General features: G+C 44.2%; 1 protein-coding gene across 3 annotated transcripts in view; it reads right to left on the bottom strand.

The window, feature by feature from the left end:
• kalrna (kalirin RhoGEF kinase a) overlaps positions 1 to 12,044 on the bottom strand; it is a 152,918-nt gene that overhangs the window by 93,886 nt on the left and 46,988 nt on the right. For all 3 annotated transcript variants that reach the window (XM_085250372.1, XM_085250373.1, XM_085250371.1), the window contains exons 2-11: positions 10,903 to 10,977; positions 9,731 to 9,845; positions 7,076 to 7,268; positions 6,628 to 6,801; positions 6,469 to 6,552; positions 6,187 to 6,318; positions 5,066 to 5,188; positions 2,701 to 2,823; positions 2,363 to 2,554; positions 594 to 725 (exon numbers count right to left, since the gene is read on the bottom strand). In XM_085250372.1, the coding sequence (XP_085106498.1) occupies positions 594 to 725; positions 2,363 to 2,554; positions 2,701 to 2,823; positions 5,066 to 5,188; positions 6,187 to 6,318; positions 6,469 to 6,552; positions 6,628 to 6,801; positions 7,076 to 7,268; positions 9,731 to 9,845; positions 10,903 to 10,977 (1,343 nt within the window). The remainder of the gene's footprint in view (positions 1 to 593; positions 726 to 2,362; positions 2,555 to 2,700; positions 2,824 to 5,065; positions 5,189 to 6,186; positions 6,319 to 6,468; positions 6,553 to 6,627; positions 6,802 to 7,075; positions 7,269 to 9,730; positions 9,846 to 10,902; positions 10,978 to 12,044) is intronic.

Below are 12,044 nucleotides of genomic sequence, written 5' to 3'. Positions count from 1 at the left end.
CACATTTGCATAAGTATGCAAAAAACAATGTTTGTCACATGGTTGTACAGATTATTGAAAACCAGAATCCAAAGGATCTGAAGCCACTGCAGGCATGACTGATCCCACTAAAGAGGAAGTCTCTCCTCCTTTAAAGCAACCATGGGACTATCTCTCACCTTCACTCATTTAACCCCCGTCTAAAGATAAAACTCCAGAATGCTGCTGCGAGCACAGAATACATTTACTGAAGTGTCTTCACACAACAGCTTGAAGGGTTAGTGCAGCAACTGCCCGATGGCACCCTGTCATCACAGCCAGTCTCAGTCCGCAGTACTGGCAGCATCCACAAGAGGCTCTGGAGCCCAAATATTTCAATGTTTTTTACACGTGACATCATTTACAGCGAAGTTTCTGGACATTAAAGATGTTTTAAATCCTAAATGTTTTCCAGACAAACAGGTTGTGGAGTGACCACATTACCAAAGTGATCAGCTCTTCACAGATCACAGACGCTGCAGGCACACAGCGGCGTTGTGCTTTGTTTTTGTGTGATGTTTGTCAGCTTCAGCTGCCGCTAACATTCATTTGAGTGAGTAGGTTGGGCGGTTTACCTCAGTGTACGCCTGGGTCACTTGCTCGTAAAGGCTCTGGTGACGGTGAATGGCAATCTCCAACTCCTGCATCTCAGATGGTAACCCGCCCTCGCTGCAGACTTTACACCAGGTCTCCACCTCAGACAGAAACTTATGAATGAAACAGACACAGATGGATTCATACAGTGCGTGCATTCATGAGAAGATTCATTCAACAAAATGATGTTTCTCTGGTTCCTTGACAGTATCAGATATTCTGGGTCAGCTTTGGTCTGTTCCATATAACCATGATCAACGTCCTTTTGTGGCTTACTGTCCGTATGGGAGCGTTTAATCTACCCTTCTCTGCATCACTACAGTAATGCTTCAAACTCTTGATGAAAGTAGAACAGTTTTCTTCATTTTTAAGGTGGTAGTGTTGAGATAAAGTCCTGCAGTTCGGACAAATATTGGGCCTAACATCAGGCAGGTCAAGGTCAGCCAGAGTCCAGATGTGGCAGGACTCCGTGCCTGCTCACATGAGCTATAGCTAGACTAATACTGGTCTGCACGTTTGGGAAATCTCATCAAATCTGCCTCTGAACCAGGTCACCGTCTCAACCAGGGTCAGAGTTGGGAGGCAAATTTCCAAAAATTCTAACATGCTATATATTACAAGATTTTCCAAAGGAGAATTCATGGATAACTTTAAATATAAATATATAAACAGGTGGAAATTCTGCAGAAAGTGCTGAAATGATCCAAATGATGGAAGTGTAAATGATCAACCCACAGAGGCCTGAATTCAAAGAAACGCCAAAAATGATGCAGCAGCCAAGTCCATGCTCAAAATGGTACTCATGGCGTCCTGGACATCTCCCACATCTGGACCAGGGGAATACCAAAGCTCCTGGGATCGCCGTATGGACCAAAACCTAATGTCCCAGATGGTTTAGGTTAGACTATCAATTAGCTCATCCTCCACACCCTGACACCCTGCTCCAGCCTGACAGTGGTTCTGACCCATGTCTAATGCGGGACCCTTTCACATGTGCCACAGTGCTGAGGCTGAACCTGCTCTGACCTGTGAAGAGCACAGGGTGTCTGATATTCCACAGCAAATCCCAGTCATACAGTTAACCAATGCCAGCGAGGCGATGTGGCACTTTATAAATAAAGCTGAACTGACCTGTGAATCCTTTTTTATTATCTCATTATTTCATCATAGTTTTTTGTTTACATGCATTCTCAACAGCCTCTTTAGAACCGTCTACATGGCTTAAAAGGAAGACCCACTTTATCTCCTCCCTGTTTTTCACACTCTACTCTCACTGTATCCTTTCTGTAGCTTTGCCAGTTTTCTTTCCATTTTTCCTCCTGAGTCAACACGTATCTGCTTTTCTGTTGGAGTCAGTGTCATCCAATCCCTCTCCTGTCCCCACTTCTCTCCCTGTCTTTCATCTCGTGCTTTCTCAAATGTTCTCTTGTAGCTAATGTCAAGGGCCCAGCAGGAATCAAACAGGTTCCATCTGTTGCCATGTCAACCTTCCAAGAATCAGCAGTAGAGCAGTTTGATCTATTAAATATAATCAGACAGCATAAATGTCCCATTTGCATGTTACATTCTAGACATGTGTCTACTGCAGAGAGACTTTTAGATTAGACAGTTACCCGATCAGTCACCAGTAAGAGGTGCAGCTTGTCCTCTGTTACATCGGTTAGAAAGGGTGGCCGACGTCCCCCCTGTGAAGGCTGGGTAAGTGAGTATCTGCTCAGAAACATCTGGGAAGGTTTTCCTGGGATCTCACCTGCTCAGCCTTCTGGTGAAAGACAGATGACATGGCCAGGATGGTGGAGCGTTCGTCAAGTGCAGCAGCAAAGCTTTTCCAGTCCTGATCCAGCTGTCCTGAGATCTGTTTAATCTGAGTGGAGGCGTAGTGGCCGGCCTCCGCCAGACGACTCGCCACCGACATGATTCTGTTGATGTTTACGTAGGCATTCTGGGAAGAAAGAGCCTCCATCAAAAGACTGTTGCTCCAACTGTCAGCAGTTTACACAGAAATTAAACCAGTTGACCTGCCAGTCATTTTTACAACACGATAAATGATAAATGAGGTTTGCAAAGAACTACGAAGGCGTCGTGTACCATGGAGTTCATGGCGAAGTGATTGTGTTGAGTCTGTAGCTCCACAGCGTGCTGGTAACCTCGGCCGATCTCCGTGTGGCTCTGCAGGAACAATTCCTTATTGTGGCTGATCCAGTCAAACATCTGCAGGCAGACCACACAGCAGATCAGTGCAATGATTCACACCACATGTAAACTCGTGATAACACAAAACATTATCAGTAATGCACCGAATCCCTCCAAATCCAAAGTCCCAAAGACTTCAGTGCAGACACAGACATACACAGCTGAGTGTCTACAGTGTGGAAAGTTAAGAAAAAGTTAGCCTACCCTGAAGGATGATGAAGAATTCATCCTTTCACGCAGATACGGGTTGGTTATTGTGCCTCGCGGTAACCACGGCAACCAAGACACAGCCATTTTTCTTGCAGCGTTTTCCACAAAACAGACGCCTCGTCAGGCCTGAATGTTTTCCCGGCCCGACCGCGAGAGCTGAGTGATTCCCGGTGTAAACGGGTCCACACACCCCCACAGTGCCTCGCTGTGACAACACTGATGTGGACAAAAACCTTCTCTTTTTTCTCTGTTTGCTTTACAGTAAATATTTATCTGCATGTGGATTTCTGTATGGAGCAGCAGAGCAAGCCGCCAGTGTCTGTCTGTGTACGAGAGGGGCGCTTTTATGCTCCCATCAACAACACAGCTCTGTTATCAGGAGGCAGAGGTACAAGCTGACAGTAAGATATTATAAACTGTGCCTCCATGAACATAAAAACTGCAGCTTTCCTAGTAATTACTGTATTTTAATGTAGCAGGACCTGCCTGTGAGCCTGTACAACAGTGAGGCCAGTCTTTGTATCCCCATCACCCGAGCAGAATAACAACTAAAGTAAGTCATAATAATCACCTTTGCCTTTGAACAATAGCTACAGTCTGGTCCTGATATGGGAAATGTCCATATATAGCATTTTGGACTGAAACAGGAGTAGCTGTTGTAAACAGGCTGGTATGTTAATGAATGGAATGACGGGAATTCTAACATTCATTCACAATTCCAACTAACTCGGAGAAAGTAAAGCGATGTTGGCTGATTTTCCACTGGAATAACTGCGACTTATTCCTGTGTTTAGAGAAATGCCACAGGCTGATTCATCCAGGCCACAGTGGAGTTTCCCAACACAGTGACTGTACAGATGTAAAGAGCAGCTGCTTGCAGCTGTGCTGAATGAAGTAAATCTTCTGTGATTTTAGGTTATTTTTGTCAAAGTGCCTGAAACTATTTTTAGATGGCAGCGTCTCATTATGACGTGTGACTCAGTACACAGAGGCTCCATCAACAACAGGTCTCCATCACAAAGGGACAGTTTGTTCATAGATGTTGAGCTACACTGCCTTTGGTGTTTACACATCATCTACTTCTCAGGACGAGAAGCCCGTTCTATCAGGTACAATCAGAGGTTTTCAGGTTTTAATGGTGATTTACCTTTTACATCACCATGGTAACTTACTGTATACGGCACAGCTCTGGAAGTACATAAGAGAGTACTGACCAATCAGTTCTCTAGTAAACAGCATGACCTAGAAGATGAGGTGTGACCTCGGTGTGCAGACAGTAAGAGGGTTTTTAGTCATTGTCTTTCCCGAGTAACTGTGTAAGTCTTGAACTTCATTCATACTCAGATTTCTGCTTCCAAGGAGCTGATCTGTCATTTTTAAAGTGGTGCTTTTTCACTCGTCCTTCTACCTGAACATTTGATTTTTAAGCAACTTCACACAAACTATGAAGCATTCATGCACAACCTCGAGGAATAAAACAGACAATGTAGCATCAGTTTTAGATTGTAGTTTTAGGCATGTTGTTGCTAGCAGCTAGACTATAATCATAAAAAGCATATTTGCACCAACAAGGTGATTCTGAAGAGTTATTAAAGTCCGGCATACCTCAGTATGAAACGCAAGCAAGCGACAAAGTGTGTCCTGAAATTATCTGAGGAAACTTGAAGGCAACTGAAGGTTTGCCAGGCCGAAACAGCAGACGAACAACATATTATCCAGCTGATAACTACCTCAGTGTGAAAACTTAGCCTTATCTTTCAATGTCAAACCCAAAGAAGAAGAAGATAGCCTCGATATGCTGAACTGTGGCTGCAGCTCAGGAGGTAGCACAGGTCAGCTAAGGCTGGTCATTCAATCCCTGGCTGCTCTAGTCTGCAGGTCAGGTATACTAACCCCAGTGCGTTTAACAGAAAGCAGTGCAGGTGAATGAGGCATGCATAACAGCATTGTATCAGAGCTGGTGCACACGCCAGCACAGGCCCCTGATGTCTTTGTACTCATCCCAGCCTCGTCCTTCCTCACACTCTCATCATATTTAGGTGTAACTCACTTTTTCTGCATCCTGTTCAAAGAGGCGCAGCTGGAAGCACTGGTCCAGCTTCAGTTTCCTGACATGCCACATCTGATGGAGATGTTGCCTGGTGGAATGCAGCTTATCCAGCAGACTGGCCACCTGTCAGGAAAAGCACAATGTGTCACATGACAACAGCAAGCTCATCGAGTGTGTCTTACATTTCATTCAGCACATCATTTCTGATCTGAATGTGATGGCAGGTTTTCTTTGGATTGAACCAACAGTTCATTACGTCTGTCTTTTACACTGCTGTGTTACTGCTGTGTTTAGTACTGCAGGTGCACAAGTGGGGAACAAAACAGCACCTGCATGTGTATAATTCCACAGTTTAGCCTCACCTTCTCACTCGCATGCCATTGGCCGGTTTGATATTGCCTTTATGATCCTCTTTAATCCAAAACGTAAAGCACAGATTTAAATATGAAAGATGTCTCACACTCATACATCAATGTAAATGCTGCTCACGCAGGCAATGCACATGTACTTCATGTGCTTAATGCAAACAAGTTCTGCACTCAAATTTTCCCTGTGGAGTCCTTTGGCTAATGAGCTAATATGCAGCCAGCACTTGTCAGATAATGAGGGTTGCTAACGAGCTGGCTAATGAGAAAAAATAAGGCTGTGGACTGAATCTTGTGTTATGATACCATGTGCTTTAAGCATTCAGCAGCTGGAAGGATGTGAGTTTCATTTAGTTATGAACAAAACTGTCAATAATCATCTAGACTCAGTTCACTTTTATCTATAGCACCAAATCACAACAACAGTGGCCTCAAAGCGGTCAACGTTACTGGTCATGTACGATGTGGGCCCTGATTATGTAGGCATGAAAGTATACCTGCAGGTTTGCAGTTAATATTCCAGTAAGTACTCTTATATAAGGCCAAAAGCATCTGCAAGCATCATGCATGGATGCATTAGTATCTGAATGTGCCACAGCAATTCTCATGTCTAGGTTCAAAGTTTTGTTTGCATCAGAAAGTATAGATAAACCACAACAGAAGCTACTATTCTTGTTTGGGGCCAGCCTGTGTTAACCTTAGCTTAAATAAAAAAGTGTATGCTGGGAGATCTTTGCTGGGCTGGACGTTGCTTACCTTGGGCACAAGGCTCTGAAAGTCAGCTGAGCCTGAGATGCAGTTTCTCCCTGAAAAGCCATCACTCGATCTGATACACTGGAGCAGCCTCTGGCCTTCCTGGTCTAATTCCTCCACTGGAGCCTTTAGCACCTGCAGGAGAGTAGCTTCAGTGGCTTTGCACAGTTCAAGCCTCTCATTAATAGTAGGAGAACACTGAATTGTGCTGGCTTTAGCACAGCTCGATCTAGAGCGATAACAAAGTCTCTGACTGTGTCTGCACCTGTACTGATAGTGACTCACCTTTTTCTTAAGCTGGGTGTGTTCCTCTATCAGTCGCCGAGAGCCTTCCACATCTGCAGGAAAGTCCTTCTTGGACAGGAGCTCCTGCAGAAGACAGGAAACACTGGTCATATCGGCCATAGCAGTTACTCCCATTCTTTGAGCCTTTGCTGCCCCCACCTGCAGATCCTCCAGTCTGGACAGCAGATGAACAGCATTGGACATGAACTCCTCCAATGACACCCTGAGATCCATCCACTCCTCGTGGTTGTAGTCCAGCGAGCCTTCAAAGTCGTCTGTGAGCTGGGAGGGATCCACTAGCTTGGCAAGACCTTCAACTGACACCATGTTGGTCTGTTCACACAGACACAGGTTAGACGTGAGTTCTGACTACCTGCGGTGCTTCATGTGCTTACTACAGTGTAGTGACTGCAGCGTCTGTGCCACATATATAAATACATGCGTAAATCATGATGGCAGCTTGTGGAAATCAAAGATGCCTGAAAGTATTATTAGTTATTATCAGTTTGCCACACAAATAGCATTACAGCACTAATCTCTAATCATCTTACTGTTAATAAGGTTTCCTTTGAACGTGTTTTGGGTAAAACACACAAAGCCCACTGACCTCAAAAGAGAACTTTGCACTCCCGAAGTTCGTCTTCTGTTTCTGCCAAAAGTTGTCGGGCTTAATGATGAGAGCCACACAGATCTCAGCTGGGAAAGACTCCTGCAGCGTCTTGAGCAGAGGCTTAATCAGCTCCCACTTTGAACCTCGCATGTCAATGATGACAGTGAAGCCACGTTTGCATACGTCCTCGCTGACGGGACACAGACAAACAAGATGAGGAGGCAGAAGAGGCTCAGAGGAAATGATTAGTATCCCTGTTATACGAGACTTAAAGTGAACCAGACAATGCAGTTGTCTGCTACAGACCAATGTCTCAAAACCATCAGGTCCATTTGTGGTTGCCCCACAGACGGGGAGCGCCTGAGGCGGCAGCCTTGTTTCACTGGTGTCGTCAGCAGTCTGAATATGTTTGATATTTAAAGGAAACTTTCAGAGGGACAATTAGCAGAAGACGTCAATCTTATTCTGCTCTGCTGTGGCCTGTAAGTGACAGTCACACTGCAGGTAAAACATAAGTGCAATCCCATCAGATAATCTGGATGATATATTCCAGCATGGACGTGTTTGACGTTCTGAGCAGGTAAACTGTTTTCTGTTTGCAGAAGAAACTAAACACGCTGCAATAAAAGAAGAAGCTGCAGCGGGGGGCTCTGCAGGAATGAAACGTACTGTTTCTACGAGGAACATTATGTTTCCAGCTGAAACACAAGTAAGCAGGAATCAGGGGGAGCTGTACTTTAATATTGAGGTAACAAAGTGGCAGTTTTCAGTGTTTTCCTTTCTTTCAGTGCAACCAGATGTGTGCATGTATCTACCTCTAGCACAGCACATCCACATGCAGGCGTTTGTTGAGCACAGCTCAAGTGCTGGACGATGGCTTCTTGAAGCTGACAGTTGAGAAGATTTCTCCCAATCAGAGCCATAAACAGACAGAAACTCAAGCAGTTCAGTGCCTGACTCAGAGGAACTGCAGCATAACAACTGAACTGAACCCAAACTGCCACAACTCAGTGCCTAAAATTCAGTTACTGCAGCTGATTCGAGTGCCACAGCTCCACCTTCAGTAACATGCAGAGTCTATTAATACAAAGTCAGTTCATCCATTATAACCTGCAGACAGACCCCGTCACCCTGGAAACAGCAGTTCGATTAGCAAAAGTGGGTAAATGCATTTATGTGTGCATTAGTCTCTGACAGTACAGATTATTGTCAAAGGCCCTGGTTGCAAACTTTCTATAACACGTCACCAGCGTGTCACATTTCCTTCTTCAGCAGTCGTCTCTAAACACAAACTGGCCGCCCTTTATCCTCGGGCTCACTCACATGTGACGGATGTGTTTGGGGTCCATTCTGAAGAGTCTCAGCTACACGCAGGACGGCATAAAGCCACTCTCACTGCAGTCCTCTACTGTCACATGGTCTGATCTACCACCACCCATTGGGCTGAAGCATCATCTTGACAAACCTCTCAAATTCTGGCATCAGTCTGGAAATGACCCGGCAGTGGTCTCGGCCCTTTGCACAGCTATTTTTACTTTACATTTTGAATTCCTCTGTGCACGACTCAGTGAAATGTGGGTCTCGAATGAGTTAAATCAAATCATTTCGATCAAGTTTGTGCAGATATTTACCAGATCAGTCAGACGGCTGAATGATGCTTAACACTGTCAGCACACTGTATCTGAACAGGCAGCATTTTATATTATGTGTGTTTACAACATTTCACTGTATAACTCAGTTATTTTACTCAAGCTTTCATCCTGATACGTTTTACATTTAAAATGATTCTGGACAAACTTTAGATCCATCCATCCATCAGCTTCCGCTTCTCCTTTTCAGGGTCACGGGGGGCGCTGGAGCCTATCCCCGCTGTCACAGGGCGAGAGGCGGGGTCCACCCTGGACAGGTCTGTCGCAGGGCCAACACACAGGGACAGACAACCAGTCGCACTCACACCTACGGGCAATTTGGATTAATCAACTAACCTATCCCCACGAGCTGCATGTCTTTGGATGATAAATAAATTCATGCACCCCACAACTGCTAAAAAGAGACTGCAATTTAATTTTAGCTTTAAAAATCACCTGCTAAAAAAAACTACTACTAACTGAACATATTTTAACTGGATTTTTTTCCTGTGGTCGTCTAAATGCTGCCTGCCCCACAGTTTGAGAACCGCTGCTTTAAATCAACTTAAACTGAAACGATATTAAAAACTATGAGACCAAAACGAAAACGTTCCTGTGTGCAGAATGACTGGGGCAGGCCTGTGCCTAATATTTCGACTGCTTTCCTTGTAACACCCTCAGACTGTGTGAGTGCTCACAGACCGGCTCTTGTGTGCTGCAAACACTGCAGCTTTCATGCTGATGCAAATTAAACACTGGTCTACGCCTGCTGTTGTAACAGACTACAAGGAAGCACTTAATTGCTTAAATGTCCACTCCAGCCTTCACTGCTTCCTTAAGTGCCCGTCACACTTGAGTCTAACTAAATGTCCTAATAGAGCGGCTAGTAGAAAGACAACAGATGATACCTCTAACGTGAAAATGAAGGCAGGTGTGTGTGTGTGTGTGTGTGTGTGTGTGTGTGTGTGTGTGTGTGTGTGTGTGTGTGTGTGTGTGTGTGTGTGTGTGATGGCATTGTGAGTACCTGGGGACAGTAGACAGGTAGGTTACCAGCCTCCTCAGGTCCTCGGGTTTTATTCGGTCATGGTTGCTCCTGGCAGGAAATGTCAGAATTGGTCCTCCTCGTTTATCTCGTCCACCTGCAAGTAGATGCACAAGAAAAACCTTAAAGCCAAAACACACGTGTTCAGGCAGGTAATCCAGGGTGAGTTTACATCTACATGTGAATCAGTGGAATGACGTCCAGCGACACTTAAAGTGTAACTAAAGTGTTACCACTTTGTTAAGTGACCACAAAAAAAATAGCTATGAAAAAAAAATGGACCAATCACACCTTCACAAATAAACCAGCTGACCAATTAACATTTAACGAGGTGGTATTGGCTGATTGGTTAAGCCACAAACCAATAGGTTCTGGACTGAACCACTACAGGTTAAAAGGGGAGACAGTCAACATGTGCTCATCCCACAAGCTGCGACACATCCTGCTGGTCATCAGCAGGGGCTGCAGACGTGTTGAGCAGCAACGCTGCCCTCAACAGTTCTGTTGTTCAGGTGTCGCACAGTTTTCTTCTCAGTGTCTTTTTAACATTGTTGGAATGGATCAGAGGTTTTCAAAATAAAAGCAGGGAACAGTGAAGCACATGGTCATCTTCCAAACTTCCAACGTTAGATTGCTTGTTAAACTATGTGTAGGAGAGTGTGCCGGCCACACTGGTGTGTTGTTTGGATGTTTGCTTTGGCAGTGAATGAGCTCTAAGGGCAGAGGAGAGACGTTCCCATGGTGTGAATAGATTGGATGCCTTTCCTGCCTCAGGATGTGCGTGAGTCCAATGAGCTTTTCACGTGTGCAGATATGTGAGTAATAATATACTCGACTATATTCTAAACAGGACTGTGGACAGTCCACGGGACGTTCTTACTGGTCCTTTTCCTTATGACTGAAAAAAATCCCATCTTTTTGTCTTCAACATGAAAAGATTATATAAATTTCAAAACATTCTTAACTATCAAACAATGTTACTAAACATGAAGAATAGCTCCTAATGCTTCAAACACCTCTGTGTTCGTCCTGCATGGCCATGGTGGTGGGGACAGGCTCTTTGCTGTAGGACACTCAGGGGGCTGATGTAAAGTTCTCCTGAAACAGACTGGAGGGTTGTGGATTTAACGCCAACAACACTGACTGACACTCACCTGACACAAAGGCAACTTTCTCCTTTAAAATCGGAAGAACATCAGAGGCCTTGATGCCTTCAGTCCTGAAGGGTCCTGGAGAGATGCAGGGAGAGAGAATATCAGCATGAATCTCACCATTGGATCACCGTTCCTAGGAGACACACCAACACTGTAATCTGTTATGGTTACATCACTATAAGCATTTCACATCTTAATAACTCTTCAGTAGATGTAGAGCAGAAGTAACTTAAGTTAACACACACAACATTAATAACAGCAAGTCAGCAGAATCCATAGAAAGGGGAGAGGGAGGGATTATTTAAAACACCTTCACTCTGTTTGAGAGAAAGACCTTTACAATCACTTCACAGTACATCGTCCCCTCGCTCTTATTGTGCTTTTCACCTTCTGTCCTTGATATTAATCAGCTGCATCTCCCCTAAACACCGTGGAACAGTGAGTGTGATGGTGACGACACAGCGTGACACATCCATGTGTAAACGTAATAGTAACCCACTGAGGCCTGGAAGCCAGAGGTCGCCCATAAACAGGAACAGACCAATTAGCTTTAACGATTCGTGTCACTAAAGGTTAACTATGTAATTGATCGGTTTTATGCCTGCGGTGTGTCAACAGCATTGATTAAACTTGTAAAGTTCTAGTTCCTTGCTGATATTCACATGTGCTTATAAATTTACATCTTTGTAGTTTCCTTGGCTGCCAATGATTTAAAGTCTCCATGTGAGAGATTCATGACATTTGTTTCAGCTCTAGTTTCTATAATCTCCTCTGAAAACTTTCATTTCAGACTTATTCCAAACTTTTTACAGATGCTTTTTTAAATTGCAGTAATTTATTAATAATAAATTATAATTACCATTTCATTGTTTGTTAGCAGTAAATTCTATCTTGTCTATTTTGTAAATCTGGGTCATATCAAACATGACTAATGACTCGTGTTTGTTTCAGCCAACGAGCACGTGGTCTCACAGTCCTTCGTGCACGTGGTTTTGGCAGCTCCAGCCATGTTTTTATCGTCTATGATGCAGACAGACTGTATGCTTACTTTACCTTTTGTGTCTTTATCAGGATCAATAAGACTTTCTCCTTCTTTCCAGTTACTGGGAATGTAAGTTGTAAAACAAAGATCCAGTTTAAGC

This window comes from Mchenga conophoros, linkage group LG16, assembly GCF_057382185.1.
Source record: "Mchenga conophoros isolate Kocher_MC1m ecotype Shallow Benthic linkage group LG16, M_conophoros_male_GT1.1, whole genome shotgun sequence".
Taxonomy (NCBI): Eukaryota; Metazoa; Chordata; class Actinopteri; order Cichliformes; family Cichlidae; genus Mchenga; species Mchenga conophoros.
Note: the sequence above shows the minus strand (reverse complement) of the source record. Positions and strands in the feature narration are given on the sequence as shown.